The sequence below is a fragment of the Drosophila suzukii genome, chromosome 2L (assembly GCF_043229965.1).
Source record: "Drosophila suzukii chromosome 2L, CBGP_Dsuzu_IsoJpt1.0, whole genome shotgun sequence".
Classification (NCBI taxonomy): Eukaryota; Metazoa; Arthropoda; class Insecta; order Diptera; family Drosophilidae; genus Drosophila; species Drosophila suzukii.
In genome coordinates, this window is record NC_092080.1 from 160,102 (window position 1) to 183,396 (window position 23,295).

Sequence of the window (23,295 nt, forward strand, 5' to 3'; positions counted from 1 at the left end):
TTTTTACATTTACCGGGTTCTATTTTTAATAGTTGTACGAAGTAAAGTTAAAATATTTAGTTAACAGCTGTAGGACGTATGCGAAGATCGGGTTGACTGATGATTTTTTCAGCCGTTGTCTTATCATAATATACGCTGCAACAGTGAAAAGCAAATAGAAGCCAATCAAGCAGGTGAGAGACCACAAATAGTGCATGTGCTCAAAACCAAGGAAGGCTAGAAGGACCTTGGACTTTTTGAAGGAACAAAATATTTCCGTGTCCTCGCAAATTGTGTCGGCGCGCCCGTAGTCATACAGGGACGCGACTAAGCCTTCCATACCATGGCGAAGGTAGCTAAGATGCATCAAAAACCTCATAAGGGGTGATATGTAGGTTCCTCCGCCGTACCCTATGCCGTATATAGAAAGCAGAATCAGAGGCACGGCTAGCACTGGCCCCATGAACATTGCATTCTGAAAGAAATTTAACCTGATCAAAATATACTCGAGAAGAGTAGGTAAAAAATTGCTCACCACCAAGCTTAATCTACTGGAGATCAACAAGCCAAAACTGTCCGAAGTTAAGGCAGTAACAAAAGCTATTGAAAACAACATGGCGAAGCGGAACCATTCAAGAGGTTGGCTGGACATTAAGTACACAATGGATAGGTATATAACTGCTAGAATGAACATGGATGGCAGCTTCGACGAAATCATTGCAGCATAATAGGAGCTTAGGCGGTACCACTGGTTATTATACTCCCTCTTCAACAGATTTATTTCCGTGGGAACTGCAAAATATGTGTTCCTTACTAAACATATATGCTCGATAATAAATTAAAGCACTTACAGTAGAGGAGCACTGGCATCATAGGCAGGTACAGGTATGCTATCACAATAGTGAACATGAAACCGAAATTGAAAAGCGCTTTAGAAGCCGAGGTACCCATTCCAAAGTAGAGTGACCCCACCAGTAATGCAAGAACGATGTTCATGTAGAACTTCAGCTTGATGTACGACTAAGGGATTAAAGAAATTTTAAAATTGTCTTTCGGCTTCTTTCGCTAAGTGCACTTACCTTGTCCCTCCACATTTGGATCAGCATTCGCATTAAAAGCAACTTGTACTGCATCCACCAGCTACACTTGGCTTGCAAAAGCTTTGGGCTGATCTCCTCTTCAAACTGGTCCATTTCGTAGTACGACGACGCTCCCGATGTGGTGTCGGTTTTGGTGGGTGTCATTTTTCCGTCCTCTGATGGAGGAGTCCATCGCGCAACCTTGCCGTTGCCAACGGCCTCTACCATTGGCTCGTGATGGGAATCCCCGTACTCGAGGCATGCCACTTCGATGATGAAGTCTGCTGGGTTGTAGGTAATTGGACAGTGTAGCCCCAGGTACTCCATGTAGGGAACAATATTGGCGCCTCTTCCTTGGTAGATGCACTGGCCCTCTGCGAGGACGTAGACTGCGTCGAGCATCTCGAAGATCTTAGCGGATGGCGTGTGGATTGAGCAGATCACAGTGCGTCCTCCGGCGGCCAACATTTTCAGTAGGGCAATGCACTGAGAGCTCGACAAATCATCCAGACCGCTGTTGGTTTGGGTATGAATTAATATCATTTTTCACTGATTTTATTAACTCACGTCGTGGGTTCGTCTAGAAAGATGACAGGCGGGTTGTTGACCAGCTCGAGGGCAATGCATAAACGCTTTCGCTCACCGCCCGAGAGCTTAGGGGCCATGGTTTTCTGGGATCCTTTTAGGCGTAGCATTCCCAAAATTTCGTCAATCTACTCAGGGTTGGAGATAAGAACACAAGGCCAATGTTTTAAAGTCAACCTCACCAATTCCAGTTTTTGCTTAAGATTGAGTTCATTCCCCAACTTCAGGTTTGCCGCCAAAAGCATCATTTCGTGTACCGAAAACTGCGGATCCAGAACATCTGTCTGTGAATTTAAGGAATTGTCAACCGAACATATTTCAGAAATCCACTCGTACCTGCATTATGTATCGGGACATTTTGCGGAAGACCCGCATATCCCGTGGACTGTTGTTGACCAAAATCTCGCCGGAACTGCTGACGGCGCTGGTGTTTAATATTGATGAGTTATTAAATAATGGTTTGATGTGTTGTATTTTACCCGAAACCTGCCAAAAGGTTCAGCAGTGTGGTTTTACCACTTCCTGAAGGTCCCATTATAGCCGTGAGTTCGTGGGCGTGAAACATCCCGTTGACTCCCCGCAAAATCGTCTTTTTCTTTGAAGCTGCAGAAGGGGGCGACAAAAATAAAAAGAACCATCTCAGTTGAATACTAATCTTTCATTGAATGGTTACTTTGCTTCTAGGGTCATGACTTTCACCGCAGCTAATGTCGAATTAGCTGGAATAATTGCCCTTTAATATGTGCATTTTCAACATCAGAAAACAAGCGGGTTGTGGAAACAGCAATTACTTTGGGAATTATGTCCAATTATCATTCTTAATAACCCATTATCAGACACGAATATATTAATTTCCAATTACCCAACCGTAATGATCATGAGCAGATCATATTCACTCACCATTGTTCTGGTCGAGCACGTCATAGCTCAGTTCCGTAAACTGCAAATTTACCGCTGGCCAGGATGGCAAATACTTGAGTCCATTGACTGACTGAAAGTCCTCCGAATGATCGGGCTCGAGGCTTATGGCGTTAATGTCGCTGCTGTATTGAAGGGAGCTGTTTTGGGAGGTTGTGCTGCCCTTAAGGCTGCTAGCTGTTTGCATCTTGATATTCCTAGGGAGCGTCGTTGCTGCGATCCGATGTCATTGCTCCTGAAATTGAGATATTTTGAACTATTGACAATAAACTTAACGATTCATTTTGCCTATTAATCGCCATTTGAAATTGATTTAGTTTACAGATCGCTCAGTGTTTCGCTTTTGTGATAACCTTTCGATGGGGATTCAGTCGTAATACTGGAATCTCTTGCTGTCATTTAATGGCGCATATTCATTTGTACAATAAGAATCAATTAGTAAACAGCATTGTACAAAAAAGTTAATAAGTTTCGTGGATTAAACCAGTTTGTCAAATTTATCTTCACCGTTTGTTTCGTTTGCTTGCTACTTTGAGTTGAGTTAAATTAAAGCGGCAATTTCATTTTGCTTCAACTGAGTATTTGCATTTCTAAAAATTACTTACGCGTAACTGGGACCAGGAATAGCGCCCTCCCTTTGTTCTGGAAACGAATTCCGTACTGACCGAAGAACTTTTTAAATGAAATTCATTTCCCCGACTAAACCAGGAATGAGCGATCGATGTCTAGGCGCAGCCCGAAAACGAACTCAGATTTTCAATTGATGGAAAGCAGTACACAGTACACACACGACTGACAGCCTGCTCGAGTTCTGACCGAATGACTGGCTGTCTGATTGAGCGGCGGCGGTCTGGAGATCTGGCTATTTGCCGACCGAATCTGGGTGTGGGGGCAAGAGCAAATGTCACGGAGTGCTGATGAGTAGCCTTAGTAGGGCTCAGTGAACAGAGACTGAGCACTCGATTTGCAATTATCGCGATGCAGTCACTGCACCACAGACAGAACTTTCGGAGAATTTCATGTGTTATCAGCTAGTGGGCCAATCCATAGCGGAAGCTTTGTCCGGTGCTAGATTTAAGAAACCAGCTGGTGGGCGGGCGGACAGTGCGGATGCGCAATCTGGACGCTGTTGTTCACTCTTTATCTTTTCTTGACACTCACTGATTGCGGGCTCCATGTTTTCGCGACCGAAGCGCTTTATCTGTGGAAAGCATTTAGCGTCAGCGTATGAATATAAATTTAATTGTGAGTCGCTCTTAAACGGGTGCGTGACCATTGGCCCCCTTTTTGATACCGTCTAAAAAGAACTCGGGAAGCGAAGCTTGCCTACTGTCAAATATTGCTGTAAGTTGCGCATAGAAAGGTGTTAGTCCAGTGTGTCTAGGGTACTCGGTAGGCGACTTGCCAGCACAGTCTTTGTCTGGTTCATTTTTGACCGTTGCTGTGTGAGTAATGGCGCATGTAAATGCATTGAAGCGGCGAATGTTGAACTTTGTTTCGGCTGGTGATACATGATCAACAATCCTACATTGTACGAATAAATATAAGTATTTGTATATCCAAGAAGTAACAGCTAATTTCAGAAATATAATTATATATTCCTTGTGCTCGTGCATTTATCAGGGCATGTGCTTTTCGGCAAATAAAGCAGAAGCTTATGAGGTCTTTGTATCTTGGGCTCACAGAATTATCGGTATATTCTGAATTCATTTATGTGTTTGTTGGTTTTTGAGTCATGTACTGAATATGTACTGATAACAACTCCCTCAGTTGACCCAGAAGTCGATTAAATAATTGAATTGGCTTTTGCTATTTAGGTCTAAAATTTCTATCGTACTTGTGTGTACTCTTGCAAGCACTCTCACATTCTTTCAGTTGTTCCCTAGTTGTTCGGGTTCAACGAACGCGCTTAGATATAGCCGGCGAGCTCTACGACTTGCAGCTGCGTTAGTGCACCACTCACTGACATTGGAGCTGCAGAGGGTGGATTGGCGGAGAATTAGGGGGCACTTACTCCACTTTCTTTTTTTAGTTGCTGCTGTCGCTGGCTTTCCACTCTCTTTCTCATGGTGGCAACCACGGCGGCAGCTAGGAGGCGTCGACTGGTTGCACCGACGAATGAAATGGTACTAAAAGCGAGTGCAGGAAGAACGCAGCAGTGAATGCTACTGCTTATGCTAGATTTACAGAGGCGAAGCTCTGTGCTCGGTCAGAATTCTTCTGCCCTTCTGGGTAGAGATGCAGCGTCTGGTTCCTTATTTAGAGAGGCGGAAAAACTTGTTTTGCAAGATCTCGAACTTGACACATAAGGATACGGCCGGTCTATTTTTAACGATTCCAGTTGGCTGGCCAATAGAGGGAATGCTGATGGCTCTGACCTACCTTAATACTCTTATGGCATGCAAATCTCTGCTGGTGCATTAAATTGAAAATTCATTCGCTTAAGGCACACAATATTGTGGTGATTAACATGAGCTTCTAGCTGCCACTACATAAATATATGACATATTTTAAGGCAAATTGCAAAGTCATTGAAACAGCGGCTACAGAATGCATGACGTTACCATGACATAAAATGATACCCCCTATTTGGATGCTTTATTGGGAAACTTTGAATTTTTAAACTTACTTAGTAATTTTTTTTTGGTAATTAACATAAACGTGAAGTTAGAATTACACAAATATGTGGCATATTTTACGAGAAATTGCAAAGTCAGTGGAACAGCGCGTACAGAAAGTATGGCGAATATTAGATGCTGTTGAAACGTCGTATGACGTATAATTATACCCCTAATTGGTGGATTTATTGGGAAGATTTGAATTTGTAATATGTAGTAATTTTTGTTTGCAAAGTGGGGATACACTCATTTCGGTTATACCTAGCCTAAGAAAAATATATTTTATTAATATAAAAAAAAAGAAACACGGCTTCATTACCTTATTTCCAATTTGAAAAGAACAAACCTTTTAAATAATCACATTTATTTAACGGTCGTTAAACTACTCGAGCTATTGGACCGTGTTTCCGCCAGATGGCGCTCGAAGAGCTTTTATGCAGCAAAAATGCTAACCAATATAATAATCCCCATTTACTCTGCTTAAAACATATAGTAGTAGAGTTTTGTGTATAATTTCTTTATTTCCTCCAAGAATGCAATCTTTATAAATACAAATGTGATTATAAAATATGTATATGTTGCAGACACTTAAATACCATCTGGATTTATCATAAACCTGTATTAAAAAGTTGGTATAAAATAATTACAAGCGGGCTTAAAGTACCTTGAATAAAAATATATGTATATTACAAGGATTTTATTTGTTCAAGGACACAAAATGTGTATTAAAAGATTATTATTCACAGACATTTATAAAACAATCGTTCAATACATATGGAAATGTATTCAAATATTCTTTTCTTTTTTTTTGGCAAAAATGTGGGTTTTGATGTTTAATAACTTATTTCATTATACGATTCTTATATCGATGATGTTGTGCTTACAGTGATTTGGTTTGTTAAACTGTTGTAAGGTTTTGCTACATCTGCGGCTGGAATCAAGCTAACGTGAGGTGTGAAACCTTCTCTCGTTTGTATCACTTAAAATATGAATTTCGCAACTAAAAACTAGGCAAAAATAAATTTTGTAAAGATTAATGGTTAAGAACAGAACCCAAGACGCTTTGTAGAAAACTAAATAGTAGGTACATAGAAAGCTTTTATAACCGAAAACAACAAAGAGCATTAACATGCCTAGCGCACAGTCTTTAGCTTCCAGCGCAAGAACAGGTACGCCGAGATGCGCAGCACCACGAAGATCGCAATTAAGGCCACAATGTCCAGAGTAAAGTTGGCGTTCACCATGTCCAGTTCCTCCAGCGTCGTAGTGGGCGATTTGAAGTGGCAGTAAACCTGGAAGCACCTCAGCTTCTCGCGGCCATACCCGTAGGTGGCCAGAGCAGTGCCCTCAAATCCGTACCGGATGTACGACAAATATGTGATCCACCTCAAGTATACTGGTATAGCGTCGAAGGAGACAAAGAAGCCGGAAAACAGCAGGAAGGGCACGGACATGACAGGGGCCAGGAAAACACCGTTCTGCACATTCATGGCAGCACCAACCACCAGTCCAACGGACTGAGCGACAAACGAGATGAGGAGGCAGGCCGACAAGAACATGGAGAAGCGGAAGAGCTCCCACGGTTGCGAAGTGAAGTAATAGACGATCGACACGTAGATAACGCAGAAGATTGCCTGGAGGAGAAAGTAACGGGTTGTTAGATACAGTTGCTCTCCATAAGCCCTGAGTGCAACTCACTTGAAACGGTAGATCGGCTACTGATATAGCCAGATAGTAGGACTTTAACGAGTACCAGCGATTAAAGTTTTCCTTTAACAAAACAGGCATTTCAAGCGGGACTGCGAACGAGACAAATATTATTTACCGAAAAGCGTTAGTAAACCATTCAGTTTCACTTACATGATAGGATCGTAATGGTCATTGACGTGTACATGAGGAAAAGCATGTTAAAGAAGAGGAATCCCAGATTGCTCAGCACCTTGGCTCCATCATTGCCAATGTCATAGTACAGGGCACCGATCAGGAATCCAACCAGGAGATGGGCAAATAATCGAAGATACATAAGGGTCTACAGAATAGGAAAACGAAAAGGTTAGTCAGCCCATAATTCAGTGCCAAAAATTCTGCTTACCCAATCGCGGTAGCTGAAGAGTAGAGTTCGCTTGAGAACCACCCAGAACTGGTGGAATTGCGAGGTCGGATAACGCTCTGGGGATGTGATCTCCTCCGTGAGCAGGGCCGTGGTGCAGTTGACGGACTTCTCCACGTCGATCATGGCGTCTCCCTTTTCGTTGGTGGTGACCAACGCGGAGCTGCCATTGCCCTCCTTGACAATATCGTTGACCATGCCGTTGAGCAAGCCGTTGTTGAGGGTCAGGTTGTCCTCGTACTTGCTGCCGCTGACGTTCGAGGCGTCGTTCTTGTCCAGAATGGCCTTCAAGTTTTGCACCTTCACAAGATCGTTTCGAGCCTTGAGCCCTGCGTAGTCCGCTGCCGAGCGGATGTCCCGCTTGCCATTGTCAATGGCGTCGACCAGTTTTCGGGTGTGATCGCCGTGCTCACCACAGGAGACCTCAATCACGTAGCTCGCCGGGTTATGGTAACTAGGACATTCCAGATTCAGCGTGGACAGGAAGGGCACCAGTTGCTTGGTGCTGCCCTGATACACGCACTGACCGTCGGCCAGTGTGTACAGCTGGTCGAACATCTCGAAGAGCCGAGCGGAGGGCTGGTGGATGGTGCAGATAACAGTGCGTCCGCCGGCGGCAAGCATCTTCAGCAGATGGATGCACTGGAAGCAGGTGGAGCTGTCCAGGCCAGAGGTGGGCTCGTCAAAGAACATTATGGGCGGATTGCTGACCAGCTCCAGAGCGATCGAGAGGCGCTTCTTCTGGCCTCCAGACAGATTGCGAGTCATCGTGTAGCGGTGCTCGCTCAGGCTGAGAGTCAGCAAGATGTCATCGATCTGGAAGAGACAGCGGCTTGTTAGCAGGGTGGAAGTAGGTTTTATTTTGGTTCTATTCAGTCGCGATGACTTGCTAGATTTTCTGTAAATAAATATTTGCAAAATATACTACCCAGAACTGGTTCTGTCTAAGTCAATTTGGCTAAAAATAAACTTGTCATCTGGATAGGAAGCTTGTATGATTATTTGACTCACTGCCTCGATCTCTTTGCGACTTACCATTGAATGCTTCTCAGGCTTCGAGAACTTCTTGCTAAGCTTCAGATTAGTGGCCACCGTCATTGCTTCCTGGACGGTGAGATTTCCGTGCAGCTGATTGTCCTGCATGATGTAGGCGGACAGTTTGCGGAAAGCGCTGAGGTTGCGCTCTGCGCCGTTCATTGTGACGCTTCCTTCGATGCTCGACGTTCTGCGGATGCAATTAAAAGGAAGAGTCAGTTGTGTGGATTCCATTACTGGAGTACTGGATAGATCTAAATGTCCTAGTCCCAATCATATACAGTAGCAAAGGATCAAGTAGGGTTACCTTTTTTTTTTCCAAGATCGGGAAATCGTTTAATAAAACTGTTATCATGGGCAAAGCTAATTGCAAATAATCGGACGGGTATTGTACTGTGCATATCTACGCGTGCTTGTATGCGGACACTTATTTGATACACAAAAAATATATGTGCACGCGATCGGACAACTGAAGTCCGAAGTTCAGCAAACTAGTAGCGTATTCTGCCTCAAGTATTTAAACTAATAAAACACGACGACAATGCCGTGTGAGGAAATAGCAAGCGGGCGCTGATTACACTCCGGTACGATATATATGTCATGAAAAAACTTCCTGCGATTCATTCAGCGCGAACGTCTAATTGCTCCTGGTAACAACAGTAACAGTAACAACTGGCCAGGTTAACTGAATTGTTTATGATTATTATGCGATACAGCAAAATTTGACGTTTTCAATAAACGAATAAAGATAGAGTTGGCGAAGGGAAGTCGCTTAGTATCGGAACAGTATGTGTCGCGCATAAATTATATAATTACAAAGAACGCAGAGCGTAGAAAGGTCGGCGGTTCAAGCACCGAAAGAGGCAGAGTGCTTATCAAGTCGTTATTATTACTGTTGATAATATAGGGCTGGCTATAAACATACTCGCACTCGATTCGTCGTATTCTCGTGTGCTAGCGCAAGGTCAGATTCGTCGGTGATTCGGATTTTAGCTACTTGTTGTGAATGCAAATTATCAGGCCCAGCCAAACTTACTTGTAACCGGACAAAATGTTGAGCAGCGTACTCTTGCCAGCGCCCGATGGTCCCATTATGGCTGTGAGCTCTCCCGACCGGAGGCGTCCACTGACGCCCTTCAGAATGGTCTTGGCATCTGTAATAAAAGGCACGAATCAGTGTTTGGGCCAACTTCTTGTTCAGACTAAAAATAGTTGGCGGTTTGATTGGTCTTACGTCATTGAACCCAAGTGCGCCACTCGACTGCGAACCGCTGAAACTATCAAATAAGACGCTGCACTGGTCATCGGAAGAGCAAGTGTAGAGCCGATAGGTAAACAAAATTTGCTAAGTCTGACAATCAAAAGGCATAACTCGGTCATTGGCCCCACGGAGTTTTTCGACTTCCACCTCCACCGGCATTCGAGCTCATGAATTCAGACAAAAACGGTATGACTGATGGTTTTACCAACCGAATTCCAACGATTCAGGAGTCTATTGGACAACTGCAGCCGCTCCCAAGTGGCTTCTATTATTCGGAATTTGGTTACATGAAACAATCAGCTCCACCGAAACAATGGATCTGTAAATATCGAGGAGCGCATGCCTAATTAGTTTTGGTTACCACTTTAAAGATGGTCGGCCTCAACATGGGTAATTTCGCGCATGTTGTCTAAATGGAACTGTTCAGATGCGGAAGTGCCTTATCACCATCGCATACCTATAAACCAATAGATTTGCACGGCTAGCCATCTGCGCTTTACGGAAAATGCTAATAAACCCGTTTTCATAGGAGCACGCGCGTTGCTTGCAGGCTCTCAGTCTTGCCAGAAGACGGATGAACCATTTCATCGAAATAAGTTGGTGGAATACCAAGATCGAGGGCTGTACGATGTGGCTTGATGTTTGTGGGGCACCGGAGTTATAACTGGATTTAATAGTTGCTCTTAAGCGTCCATTACGAAACATTTCAATTTAGGCGTGCCATAACTACGACTAGTAAAGTACCGTGACCCGTTCAGAAGTGAAACTTCAGATTTATTAACCTCGTGCAGGGCCGTAATTGTTTTATTTGTCGGCTTACTTAATACGTCTCACATCGAAAGCTGGCAGTGAACCTGCAAGTTGTCAGGCGGCGACTAGCTAGTCGTAGTCGTAACCACTAGCTACGCAACGTCTCGCATTGAACCACAGCCTGAAAAGTGCCGGTACTTGCTTGCCAGTCGCTGTAATGGCACCAAAAGTGGGGCCATGCTTGACAAACGCTAGTCTGACTCTAAGGCCAACTCGCAGCTTTGCTGCTTTGCCGGCCAGATTGGACAAGTGCCGCCATTCAGTTTGCTCAAGAAAAGATTGCGCGAGACAAGCGCCAGCCCCAAGGGCACTGCAGTCGCCTTTGTGAATTCTACTCTCCAGACCGTACAGTGAAACTTATAAATGAGCATCCGAGAACGCTCGCTGGTACTCGCCACTGCCTTTTTGTTTACTTCAAAGTCGAATAGTAAGCAGCCCAAAAACAGCGCGAATTCCATCGGTTGCCTCACAGCCACAGCCACAGCCACTTTGTTTTGTATACATTATTAGCCCACAAACTTAGCACGTCTCTGAAGGCGGCGTGCCATCTGCAAATCTGTCGGCCAGGTGAGGCACACTCACTGGCCAGTGTAAATACGTCTATATATTCGCATATTCTGAACGACTTAATTGGGTATGATGGCCGACCTTTGAATCTTGTGGCAATTTGCGGCTGTGCAAAGTTCAGACTGCTGCCGCCTCCAATTACTTTTGTACTTGGCCGGGCCAGCTCGTTCGCATCGGCCATAAGGGTTTGCGACTGAGCTTTTTATTGATTGACGGACATCTGAGAACAAAGCAGCTGTGCCCGTTCGAATACCAAATTATTGGGGGTATTATCGCCGTACCATCATTACCAATTCAAAATGGCTCCATGAGGCCACTCCCGCGGATACAGTGCGCCCTCCGATGCATTTCCCCGATCCAGCCCCCCAACCCCACCATAACTAGCTATCCGGTTATGACAAAACCCTAATCGCTCTGCTAACACATCAAGCACAAACCGCTGCCAGCAAACAAGCACTCAAACTAGAAAAAACAAAACCTCTCACTGCGGCCCGCCAGCATAGAATGTTTTGCTCATTAACAGCCCCAGATCCGAGTGACCCCCGTGCTGCTCCACCCATGCCCCAAGATAGATACACACAGACACGAGTGTAGAGAGTACATGGCTCGCATTCCAGATGCTTGAGCATCGAACCAACTTGTTGAGTGCCCCCTTGGCGAAAAGCGTTTGTGTGGGCAGTTACTCCCCGGCTACTGGATGCGATTTCGATGTATTTGGCACGGCTTATCGCTGTGCAACCCAGTGAACTTTGGCCACAGCCGCCCTTGTGTAAATGGGAAGCGGATCCGACGAAACAACGATTGGTTACTCAGCGCTACAATCCGAAGTTCTGCCCGTTGCTCGCAGTGTGACAGCGCTGATACTGCGATACTGCTGCCAGAAGAACAAAGAAACCAGAAACCAGCACGACGCAAAGCGCAGCTAAAGCAAACAAGTAAAACCCGCTAAAGCCAGGGAAGTGCGTAATAGCAACAAAGCACTCCGAGGAAGGAGCTCCCGTTGGCACATGTGGGGATGCACTACTACCCAGGCCTCGGGAACAGGGACCCCAGCACAAAGAAGACGAAAACAAAAACGCAAAGGTGAGGTGAGAGAGACCAAGGTGTGCAGGTGGAAATGTGTACACATGTGAAATATGTGGCGGGTACTACTTACTGCTCCGGTTTCCTTCCTTGACGCGGTACGTCAGGTTGTGGAAGGCCAAATCCACCGCCGGCCGCTTGGGCAAGTGCTGCAGGGTCTTCGGCTGGGCGGGCACTATCTGGGCCTTCAGCTGGCCTGCTCCGGCGGTGCCCAGTCTGTTGTCGTTCAACAGATTCGCATTATCGTTTTTAGTCATCTTGTCAATCAGTCAACCAGTCGGGGTTAAAAAGCAAAATGCAACCACTGTGCTGTGTGTGTATTCTTCGTAAACTTTGCCACTGACAGCAGTACTGCAGCCCCTGCTGCCCTTCGTTCCCGTTTGGGTTTGGGTTTGCGTTCACGTTCACGTTCACGTTCTCGATTCGATTCCACCACCGTCTGGTTAGGTGAGAGAAATTTTCCACCCGTCTGCTCGAAACGGAACTCCCGCTTCTCGAATGATAGGACTTGACTCGCTCGCGCCGCGATCGCAACTGAAATAAGCAATTGCGGCAGTGGAACAAAGCCAGAAATTTAAGCGACCGCTGGCAGAGAGTGCCATCGCACACACACTCGCAGCCCCAGTGCCTGACGTCTGTGGCCAGAGTGGGACGGCAGTTGGGGCCCCAGTTCTGGCTCGGATTCTAGTGAGAGGGAGAGACACGGTGCTGCGGCTCTCTGCGCACCCCACTCTCTTAAAAGCCAGCGGATTCTTCGGCGGAATCTTCAATACATCTGGGAAAAGCGTCTAATCGTGGGATTTCTTTGGGCTGATTTACCAACCGCTTCCTACCCGAAAGAACATTCCACCCACTGATATCGAACTAGCCTTGTGGAAAATGCTTTTTTCCCAGTCTCTCGCGTCGATAAGAACATATAGCAGATAGCGTAATGTTCCAATCTGATTCGCACGGTTTGGGATCGCAGGAAAAAGGAAAGAACTCTAAGGAGCTAAGCTAAGGTGTTTGGCTAATGCTATATACAAGTTACATACATTACAAGTTCATGGCCTGGGACTTGCTCATGACTCATGAGTAATTGCCGGGGCTTATCTAGGGGTGCCAATCTATACCTGATAAGACTCTCCATTGAACCGATAAAGGGGTTGTACTTTGGTACCATTTAGTGTTTTACGGAAAAAGAATCCAATGGGTAGTATTCTTCGATTGGAAGAGCGCGGTTATAATAATACTCGTTAGTGGTAATTGTGTGTTTCGTTCGCAAAGCAGCATGAAATGCCATCCGTCCTTCACATCGAGTCTGACAATATGAGCGCTTTTAATGGTCAGCTTTTGCGACGTGGGTATGCCGCCAGCTCCCTTTATTATATGTGACATGAGGTCATTTGTAGCGCGTTATTTACTGGGGCGTGGGAGGTCCTTAAAACTTGGCTCCAAGAACTGTTTTGGGGAATAAATTAGCTTGAATGTCTTTCGTTACGCGAAATGTGAGGCGTTTTTTATTGCATTTTAATCACATAAGATGGGGTGAGCAGTGTTATCACTACAACAAACCTATTGACTTGATTGAATTGCAAGCTGTTTAGATTTTTCCTAAGCCGATCGAGTCTTACGAATTGCACTTGGAGTGTAGGCAAGAGCGTAGCAAAATTAACTAAAGTAAAACCGGTTTCTTTGGTATTTTTTTATTTGGTTTCAAGTGAAAAGCTCAATAGATCGACAAAAGGCAGGTATGTTCATAATGCGAATTCCAATTTACGTGATTTTTCCTAGTTTCTGTGTTTGGCCCATAGCGAACAGGAATAGAGCGTTGCACGCGTATCCAGTTATGCTAAACTAGAAAATTTCAACCGACATTATTTCCCGATGACTAATAGCGTGGAAATTTCTAATTCAAATCACGGAGATCAATGATTTGCGGGAATTGCAAACCGGTTGCGCTTCTATCACTTGTTGAATTCGTTTCATTAAAGGTGCTTTCGTTAGTTGTGCGAATTTGTTGCGGTGCATTTTGCTTGAGACCTCGCCTGGTTCGGCTACTTACAGATTATTGTTTTCCAAAAACTGATTCCAACTGTACTTGCTCATGGTGCAGTAACCTCAACTCCCACAGAATCTCTCGAAGCCGCTTCTTGGCAGCAACAAGTGGCCTTCGCAAAAACGCTTAATCACAGGCCTTAATTACAAATAAGGCGGTCGGAAACCAAGCCGAATGACCAATTTGCGATTTTTTGGACCTATCCGTTCCACACCGCATTTAAATATGCACTCTAGTGAAAGGAAAACTTTCGTAGATTCTTGCGAAAGAAAACTTAAGCCGGCCATCCAGTGGAAACGATGCCACGCAACTGGAAAAGCGTAGTACGAGTGACTATGTGCGATGCAGTCGTTGCTGTTGATGTGGTGGAAATTCGCACTCACACACCGCCTATGACTAGTTTCTTCTCTTTTCCTTTTTTTCTTTGTTATGGCAACCTGAAGCTCGGCCAAAGTTATGTCAGCCGGCCAAAACAAAAAGCTTGCTTTCCCGCCACTCGACTTTTGGTCGGAAAAATAGCCAATTGTTGCATTAAGGTGGTGTGCAGCTTTGGTGATGATGCTGCTAAGTGGGTTTTTATTCCTGTATTTATATACATATATATTTTTCTAGTAGATAATAATTTTAGCTTCAACATAGAAAAGAACGTCATATACTTAAACGAAAAACATTTATTTATGATTGTGGAACATTTAAGTACAAGATTTCCAAAAGCTCATATTATTTATTAAAAATGTAAAATCTTATTTTGGAGAATTAAAAAATGATACATACCTTTTAAAAAAAGCTACCTTTTGTTAATTTCTTACTTTTCAAAAAGTAGTAGAGCAAAGATAGTGGGTCTCCCAGAGTGACTCTCATCCCTCTTGAAATACCGGGAAATACTGAGTACAGTTACAATCCATGTATGTATATATTGCGTGTTATAAATTCTACATAGTCAAAGCCTAAAAGCAGGCAACACTTTGCCGTCTCCCACACATCAATAACTTTCTTCCGATAAATATATATAGGGACTTTATAGCCGCATTTTTTCAAGTGGGATTTTTATAATTGTCGATTAGTGGTTATCGTGTCTGAATACCAGAAATATCTGTTGACCCAAAACCAAGCTCTTTTAAAAAGGGTGATTCCTCTTGGAATCAATATTTATTCATTTTGGGTTCTGCGATTCGCTCACAGGGTTCATTAAATGGTAAGCACATAGCCATAACAGCTGATACGTTTTTGTTTGCCTCGGCTATATTTAATTGTATATAGTGAACTTTGTACCAGGCGTGTATCCAAACAATCTGCCAGAGAGGTTGTTCCAAAGAGATGGCGAGAAATGGAGAGAGTGCGCGCATGCACTCCTGGCTGCTCTCTAGCAACTGCAAGTTGTTTGGATGCAATGTTGTTGTAATGCTGTAATATCGGGAACATGGAACATCTGCGTCCCTAGGCTATTAATATGTTGTTTTGCTCTGAAAATAACAGAGGGAGAAAAAAGAAAAACAAGCAAGATCTAGAGATGTTAGGAACACGCAGACAAAAAATTCTTTTAAATAATATTTGATTAACTTTGTCAACAATAAATTATAAAGATTTATTTTAAAACTTAAAACCCATTAGAAAGAATTTTGTATATTTTATATTGTTAAATTTTGCTTGTTAGGCGATTAAGAAAATGTAAATATAAATAAAATTTATATTTTATATATTGAATGCAACAAAAACACCCACACGCCCTAAAAACTACTAAAAGTAAACAATGTCGACCTCAATATTTGGGCTTTATAGATCTTTCGTTTGCATGGCACCTTATCGCGCAGGTGTTCTATAATGAGAACTTTTAAATACCAACGTACTTTTGTTTGTGTTTGGCCTTCGTACATTAATCCCGTAGTGCATCAATGAGCGTATTACATGGGCTTAGTAACGGGGAGTCGGCCTAATCGCGTAGCCTTGAAACATTTTGGGTCGCCTCGCTGGGCTCTCCGAGAGATGCTTCTTGGGTGCCCGCATACCATGGGGGTTTTCACACTGTTCCGTTGTCTTTTGGACGCTCTCTGGGAGGCCTTTGCCTCTGCCTTTGCCTGTGCGTCGGCGTCGCAAACGCGATAAAGAAAACCCGAGGAGCGCGACGAAACGAAGTGAATCGAAACGAAAAAAAGTGAATGTTGTCGCGCTAACTGTGCTCACAAGCCTTCCAAACCTCGAATTGGTCGGGTGTCCTCAGCAGTCGCTCCGCAGCCACTGACAAAAGTAGAAACCGAAAGTCCCGCAATCCAAAAGTCCCAGAAGACCTGCCAGCCAGCGACTACTTAGCAAATCACATAACTGTAAAGTGGACAAACGAGCAGAGCACGGTAAGCTGGGCGGAAGACTGCGGCTGGACTGGAAAAGCACCCACTTGTCCAGTCGCCGAGAGAAGCAAGTCCACGAAAAATAATTACATAAAAAAAGGGGGGAGAGCAGAGTGAACCCTGCCAGCATCCTTGCGTTGCTGCGCACGTCCTCCCACTCCCAGGCAATACATAACTAACTGTGTCCTTTTGTCCTTCTCGTCACCTCCAATCAAGGACCAACATGGCATTCCGCGTGGCCGGACTCTTCCTGAAGAAGGAGCTAGTGGCTCCAGCAACTCAGCAGCTGCGCTTGCTGCGCACCTCGAACACGGCCCGCTCCCAGTTCTTGGCCAACTCGCCCAACACTGCGCTGGACAAGAGCATCCTGCAGCGGTACCGCAACCTTGAAACGCCCGCCAACCGGGTGCAGGCAACTTATCTTTGGATTGACGGCACCGGCGAGAACATCCGCCTTAAGGACCGCGTCCTGGACAAGGTCCCCAGTGCCGTGGAGGACCTGCCGGACTGGCAGTACGACGGCAGCTCCACCTACCAGGCCCATGGGGAGAACTCAGACACTACTCTTAAGCCTCGTGCCATCTACCGCGATCCCTTCAAGCCGGGCAAGAACGACGTGATTGTCCTGTGCGACACCTATTACGCTGACGGCAAGCCGACGGCCTCGAACAAGCGTGCCGCGTTCCAGGCAGGAGTCGACAAGATCGGCGACCAGGAGCCCTGGTTTGGCATCGAGCAGGAGTACACGTTGCTGGACGTGGACGGTCGTCCCTTTGGATGGCCGGAGAACGGCTTCCCGGCCCCGCAAGGACCCTACTACTGTGGCGTGGGAGCCGACCGCGTCTACGCCCGCGATCTTGTTGAGGCCCATGCCGTGGCCTGCTTGTATGCTGGGATCGATTTCGCCGGCACCAATGCCGAGGTCATGCCCGCCCAGTGGGAATACCAAGTTGGCCCCAGCAGCGGCTTGAAGGCCAGTGACGATTTGTGGGTGTCGCGCTACATCCTGCAGCGCATCGCCGAGGAGTACGGCGTGGTGGTGACCTTTGACCCTAAGCCAATGGAAGGCCAATGGAACGGAGCCGGAGCCCACACCAACTTCTCCACGAAGGCGATGCGTGCCGAGGGCGGCATCAAGGCCATCGAGGAGGCCATCGAGAAGCTGAGCAAACACCACGAGCGGCACATCAAGGCCTATGACCCCAAGGAGGGCAAGGACAACGAACGGCGCCTGGTGGGTCGTCTCGAGACCTCCAGCATCGACAAGTTCTCGTGGGGCGTGGCCAACCGCGCCGTGAGTGTGCGAGTGCCGCGTGGCGTGGCGACGGCCGGCAAGGGATACTTCGAGGACCGGCGACCCAGCTCCAACTGCGATCCCTACGCCGTGTGCGGCGCCATCGTCCGTACCTGTCTGCTCAACGAGTAGGCTGTAAGTGGCTGAAGGATCTAGTGGGCGTAAAATCTTTTGTACATAGTATATTATTGAACTTTGGAGCGTATCCGATCATTTGGCTACTTTTCCATTCAAGTGGAGCAAAATTTAGTTTGCTTGTGCAAAAAAGACAGGAGAACGAGGCACGAGAAGCGTGCGTTTAGCATTTAAGAAAGTGGGTGGGTGGCAAGAAGATCAGAACAAGAAGGAAAATTGAACCTGAAAGCGATGGGGGCCCCAATAATATTCTGCCATAAATATTTTACAAATTATGTATACCTAATCGTTGATTTAATCTAAATAATAAATAACATTGTACGTTAATGTGCTATCTTTGGATTTAAAAAAATGATCTGGCTTATACGTTTGCCATTTTGGCCGAAACACTTTGTAGATTTAGAAGTTTTAACCTCACTTGTTGATTACCCGTCGGGGTGTCAAAAATGTAATGTTAAAGAAAGGAATATCACTGAAATTCGACTACATCTAATTAACCATTCATATCCAAAACACACGTACATATGGAAATTGTTTTTAAAACTAATTGTTGACACGAAGTTGTTGAGTACAATTTTAAGTAAAATAAATTTGCTACACAAAATACACTTCTGATCTGTAGTATCTTACAATTCGCTAGCGTTTTACAGCGTTCTATCTATATATATGCCTATATTATAAATGTCTCTAGTACAAGCACCCTGAAAATTAAAAATTCCAATGCGATTCAAATAAACATTTCTAGTAAAAGCAAAGTTTCAAACAAAACAAAGCAAAAGCCATTACTAAATGCTATTTTATTTGCTCTTTTTTGGCGAGCTTTCAAACGCGTCTCGCTGCAATGATTGTGAAAAGCGGAATTTTAAAATATAGAAAAGCTTGTTTGTAAATAAATGTGACATGGGGGCACGAAAACGAACTAAAGCAAGACCTTGTTTTCAATGGAAAGTTTTCCACCAGAACCAGCTGCCTGACACTGAAAGTCTCCGAAGATTAATGCTTGCGGTCCGCGTTGAGAATATGTGTGCTTGCGGACCGCTACATATAGGCCTGAAAGAAAGATATGGCTGCGCAGGAGAGAATGTTCCCTTACAATACCGATGGGTGGGTCAGCTGATAAGGCGGGGGAATTGCACTCCACTGATGACAGGCCATCACTTCCCATTACAATCAAATATTGATTGAGCAGAGTCGCGAACTTAATCGCCCCAAGAGTGCTCGCTCACTCATTTGCCCTGCCTTCTGCATGCCTGTATTTCAAAAACTGTTTTCACCTTGCCGCCGCACACTTACAAAATGTACTACAGTTTTGATAAATATGATAGATAAAATCGCTTAACTTCTAATTTCCAAAAAATGATTTGTGGATTGCAATCATAATTTTTTTTTATATATAATTGCTTACGATTTTGTGATACATTTCCAAGTAATTTTTTACAAGTGCATTTGGCATGGTCGTACTCTCGTAGTTGTTGACATTCTGAGGTGCAGTTTGCGGTGCTTGTTTGCCGAGGCTCTGCTGGGCGCGGATTACGGATTACGGGACATGCAAGTGTAATGGGGTCGAAAGCGAAAGATAAGGCGGTCCGGTTTGTTCAAAACAATTTTGAATACACACATGGTCCCAGCCAGCATGACCGAAGGGCCAAGAGAGGTGCTTTCCAAAGAAAACCCATCAAAAGGTTGGGACGCATTCCTTTGCTCCGTTCTAAACCGAATATCTAATATACCTGTTTTCCACTGCAGCATGTGAATCCAAAGGTATTTTAAAATCACATAAACAATCGAAATCAAGACCCCAGCCTGTTATGGCCGCAGAACTTGAGAGTTCCGCCCCGCTTGGCATAGACCAGATCATTAATGAATTGAATCAGGTTCATTAGTATGCATGAAACTAGTTCGAAGATGTCAACATCTTACAATGCAGGTCTGAAGAGATCCAGTTATGCTGCCTAAGACCAGGCGATTTGAATAAAATAATATGATAAGCTGCCATTGAAGAACGCAATCTTTTCGGCTAATACATTGTATAATAGCAAGTGATCTTTATAAATACTGGTGTCGTTTGAAGGCCCTGCTGTAAAGCTTCCTTGGCTCCTAAACGAATCGATCCAGTCGATCGTTAGCAGCCTATTTATATTTTTATACAAATGTTATGCAACCAATCAAATTTGCACATATACAAAAAGGTCGAGTGGCGGTTCATCAAACACTAGCACATCATTTGAATAAAACAGTTTATACGAGTGGCGTTTAAAGTCCGAGTCAACTGATAAGGCAGACAGGCCACGAGTTTGGCCTTCCGGCTGCAGAAACCTGACCAGCGTTTGCCATTATCTTTGCCAGCGTGCCATTTAACTCGGTCAATAGAATAAGTCCCGCTGGGTAGCGTTATCACAGGGCCATAAATCATGTTGGCCGCAGATGGGGAAAAGAAAAGTAGCTGACTCTGCGAAGAGGCAAATGCCTTTAAAACTAAATTGATGTAATCACCGTGAGGGATCCACATATAGCGGGGGAATCGTTCCACGCACACCCCTGAATGTTAAAGCAATAAATATATAAATACTCACTAAGAATAGGCCAGGAAAACACGACTGTGAAACGTGATTTTCAAATGCCCGTAGCAGTGTCTACAGTGGGACCAAAAATAAAGACCCCCTGCAGTAGCGAATTGCGATTTCCAGAAGCTAAAACTGGGTCAAGAAACCCATTCGCCCTTGCGGCGGGGGGAAGTCGGAAAAACTACTGATAACACCGGATTCGCGGCTACAATGCTGGGCGTACACGTCACAGAGGCAATAAAAATCAGCAAAACAGAGCAAACCTGTTTACGGAGCTGCAGGTGAAGTAATCGTTGCTGGGGGCACTGTTTATTTTTATGTTATTTCAATTGGACCGAACCAACTGCTTGTTGAGATTACGTTTTATGGCGCTACTTATAGCCCTGGCAATCATAATTGATAGCTTGATCAAAAGTATATGGCCAGCGCCTGGGCGATTATAAAACCTGTCAACTGCATGTAGGTATACCCATTGCCATGTCCTGTGACCGATGTCCAGCAAATAATCGGTCACGTACCGCCCTGCTGAAAAATTCGGAAAGATTTGCGGCCCACAAACGGTGTTTACTCGGGGCCAGCGATTCCTCCTTTTATCTATGGCGCGTGTCGATATCGTGGGGGTCTTTTGCCAACACAGACAGCCAACAAGCTCTGTCTTTTATCTGGCCTATTTATCTAATTTCACACTGCTCACGCCATTCTCAATGTTTTGGTCGTGATGGGTGGCTATATTTAATCTGCAGTGCATATAGAATAAAGTCTGGAATGGCCAACTGAATCACCCGAAACAGGGGCTGACTGCGTGTTCTCTCCCGGTTGTCCAGAGTGGCCGAAGATCTTCCGCCCCTAATTTATTGCCCCGATTCCTTTCATTATCTTTTTTTAGTCGCCTTCGCGTTACTTTCTCTGTCTGCCAGCACAAGTGATTCGCAATATTTGCGTCATCGCCCCACACGCGTCTAGCAAGTGATCTGGGATCTGTTTCTTGGCTTTTTTGGCGCATCGAACCAGACAAAGTTCAGTCCCCCGATTTCTGAGGTAGTCGCCGCAGTGGAACCGATGACGGACATAGACCCATGCAAAGGTCGCCTTGTGTGGCACACTCTGCGCATTATTTTAATTTGTAATTATTATTAATTGGGTTTTGTCCCAACTGTGGTTATGATTCCGTGCTATCTGTAAAGTGACCAGCTTTAATTTGACAATTGCGATTAGAATCGATAAGCTATGCTCACTTAGAAAACACATACGTTAATGGATGAGAACCCGCAGAGATTATAGAGCTGAGTAAACAAAAGGGCGGGGAATTTGTTTTGTGCAAGTCGGTTGATAAGGGCTTTTTGATAAGCCGGCAAGTTTTTAAGTGTGAGTTGTTTACCCAGCCTGCATGATAAATTTCACTGTACATTTCAGTATTCAAGCAATTTAAATGAACTGATTGTGTTTTCCCATATATCAACCATTACGGAGCAACTTTCTTTGTATGTTTGGGGACGTGCAATCATTTTGAGTTCGTTCAACCATTGCCCATCTTGCTTTACCAGATTCATTGCTCATTAGCCGTCCCGAAATTATTTGGGAAGACCTAGAAAAATTCTGGCAGCTACAGTCTCTCCATATTGACCCGGCCTTGTTTTGATCGATAATTATAATTAGTTAGGAATACCGCAGAGAATTGAAGGACATTTGCTAAAAGAGTATTGAACGTAGTCACAAATGTAATGTGGTCGAAAATTTGCAATCCAATGAATTGATCTAACGAGATTTATTAAGCGCTACGGTGTACTAGATTCGTCGGAAAGTATGAAACAGGTAGAGGAAAGCGCTTTCCAACCCTAGAAAGTATATATATTCTTCTGAGACTTTGTTCATATTATCAAGCCGAAAATGATTTAAATCGGGCCTTTCGTTCCCTCGCACTCCCCTTAGCTGAGTAACGGGATAGTCGAGTTCTCTCTTGTTAACGTTGCTATTTAGGCATTCCTCCATTTACATTTGATAGCGTGTATTTTACGTAAATGTTAAATAACAGAAATTTAAAAGTGTGGTATACTTTTGTGGTACACATTTTGTGATATACATATGGGCTGCGGAAAGTTGGTTTAAAGACCAAATTTTTGATTTGCTGCTGCTGATCTTTTTTGTGCGTTTTTTATTCTTTGGAGCCGCAGGACTTCTTTACGACCTTTCCCATCATGAAATAAGTGGACAACGGCCTCAGTCGGCGACCCCGCAGTTCCTCGAACAATCCGCCCTTTACGGAGAAGGTGTGCTTTGGTTGGTAGAGAAGGCTCAGAATTGGATTTTTTGGGCTGACTCGCATGTTGTTCATGGCGTAGGTGCCCTTGACCAGCGGGCAGCTCAGCGTGTAGTTACTTTGCTTGAGCATGTTGTCCTTGACCGGCTTGAAAAGCGGCACTGAGTTGAGGACGTTCTGCAGGTCACACAGCTTCGTCGAAGCGTTGTATATGGTGCGAGCCTTCTCCCGGGCGGAGTGCTGGAGGATCAGGATGCGCGAGACCGGTGAAGCTATCTCCTCGTTGATGATGGTGACAGAGCCGATGCCCGTCTGGTTCGAGAACGTCATGTTCACCACAAATCGTGGTCGGTCATCCGTCCAGTTGGCATAGGTGAATGTCACATAGTAACAACTCTGGCCAGGTCATTAAAATTAAATGGGAATGGTCGGTGTTCTCTTGTAATACAGACCTCCTTGCTCTTTATCTCCCTGAGCTCCAGCAGCACTATCCAGGCCGTGATGGTCACTACCGATCCCCACGTAACGCGCATTTTGCCAAGACTGATTACCATTTTGGAGCCATCTGAGAGAACAGCAAAACAATTAGGCCGCTCCATCAAATTGCCATTAGTCAA

The 23,295-nt window shown here is 44.8% G+C and overlaps 4 protein-coding genes and 1 long non-coding RNA gene across 5 annotated transcripts; 1 reads left to right on the plus strand and 4 right to left on the minus strand.

The window, feature by feature from the left end:
• Nucleotides 1-3,391, minus strand: LOC108013622 (ATP-binding cassette subfamily G member 4). The gene is given in 11 exon segments (XM_036812872.3): nt 1-424; nt 427-454; nt 515-771; nt 831-999; nt 1,059-1,572; nt 1,626-1,771; nt 1,826-1,927; nt 1,980-2,067; nt 2,123-2,246; nt 2,544-2,796; nt 3,167-3,391. Coding segments are annotated over 10 exon segments (1,722 nt in total). The 5' UTR covers nt 2,749-2,796; nt 3,167-3,391; the 3' UTR covers nt 1-335.
• Nucleotides 3,392-5,675: 2,284 nt separating this feature from the next.
• Nucleotides 5,676-12,567, minus strand: LOC108013612 (ATP-binding cassette sub-family G member 1). The gene is made up of 7 exons (XM_017079557.4): nt 12,119-12,567; nt 9,361-9,478; nt 8,325-8,514; nt 7,272-8,105; nt 7,040-7,208; nt 6,878-6,978; nt 5,676-6,813 (listed from the first exon to the last, which is right to left on the minus strand). Exons 1-7 carry the CDS (start codon nt 12,300-12,302, stop codon nt 6,313-6,315), a joined length of 2,097 nt encoding a protein of 698 aa, XP_016935046.1. The 5' UTR covers nt 12,303-12,567; the 3' UTR covers nt 5,676-6,312.
• Nucleotides 12,568-16,277: 3,710 nt separating this feature from the next.
• Gs1 (Glutamine synthetase 1) lies at nt 16,278-18,184 on the plus strand. Its single transcript, XM_017079586.4, has 2 exons — nt 16,278-16,431; nt 16,645-18,184. The coding sequence occupies exon 2, from the start codon at nt 16,652-16,654 to the stop codon at nt 17,852-17,854; it is 1,203 nt and encodes a 400-aa protein (XP_016935075.2). The 5' UTR covers nt 16,278-16,431; nt 16,645-16,651; the 3' UTR covers nt 17,855-18,184.
• Nucleotides 17,903-21,930, minus strand: LOC139352545 (uncharacterized). The gene is made up of 2 exons (XR_011603764.1): nt 20,431-21,930; nt 17,903-20,306 (listed from the first exon to the last, which is right to left on the minus strand). It is a non-coding gene; the product is annotated as an uncharacterized lncRNA (long non-coding RNA).
• Nucleotides 21,931-22,175: 245 nt separating this feature from the next.
• ovm (oven mitt) lies at nt 22,176-23,277 on the minus strand. The gene is made up of 2 exons (XM_017079607.4): nt 23,131-23,277; nt 22,176-23,074 (listed from the first exon to the last, which is right to left on the minus strand). The coding sequence occupies exons 1-2, from the start codon at nt 23,275-23,277 to the stop codon at nt 22,574-22,576; spliced, it is 648 nt and encodes a 215-aa protein (XP_016935096.2). The 3' UTR covers nt 22,176-22,573.
• Nucleotides 23,278-23,295: the final 18 nt, after the last annotated feature.

Bases quoted from the DNA above. Each gene is read 5' to 3' on its own strand.
- LOC108013612 (XM_017079557.4), bottom strand. From the start codon at position 12,302: ATGACTAAAAACGATAATGCGAATCTGTTGAACGACAACAGACTGGGC. The intron at 8,106-8,324 runs GTAAGTCGCAAA...TGTCTCTTCCAG, and splicing joins AGCCTGAGAAGCATTCAATG to ATCGATGACATCTTGCTGAC. The intron at 7,209-7,271 runs GTAAGCAGAATT...CCTATTCTGTAG, and splicing joins TCTTCAGCTACCGCGATTGG to ACCCTTATGTATCTTCGATT.
- Gs1 (XM_017079586.4), top strand. From the start codon at position 16,652: ATGGCATTCCGCGTGGCCGGACTCTTCCTGAAGAAGGAGCTAGTGGCT.
- ovm (XM_017079607.4), bottom strand. From the start codon at position 23,277: ATGGAGCGGCCTAATTGTTTTGCTGTTCTCTCAGATGGCTCCAAAATG. The intron at 23,075-23,130 runs GTCTGTATTACA...TGACCTGGCCAG, and splicing joins GGGAGATAAAGAGCAAGGAG to AGTTGTTACTATGTGACATT.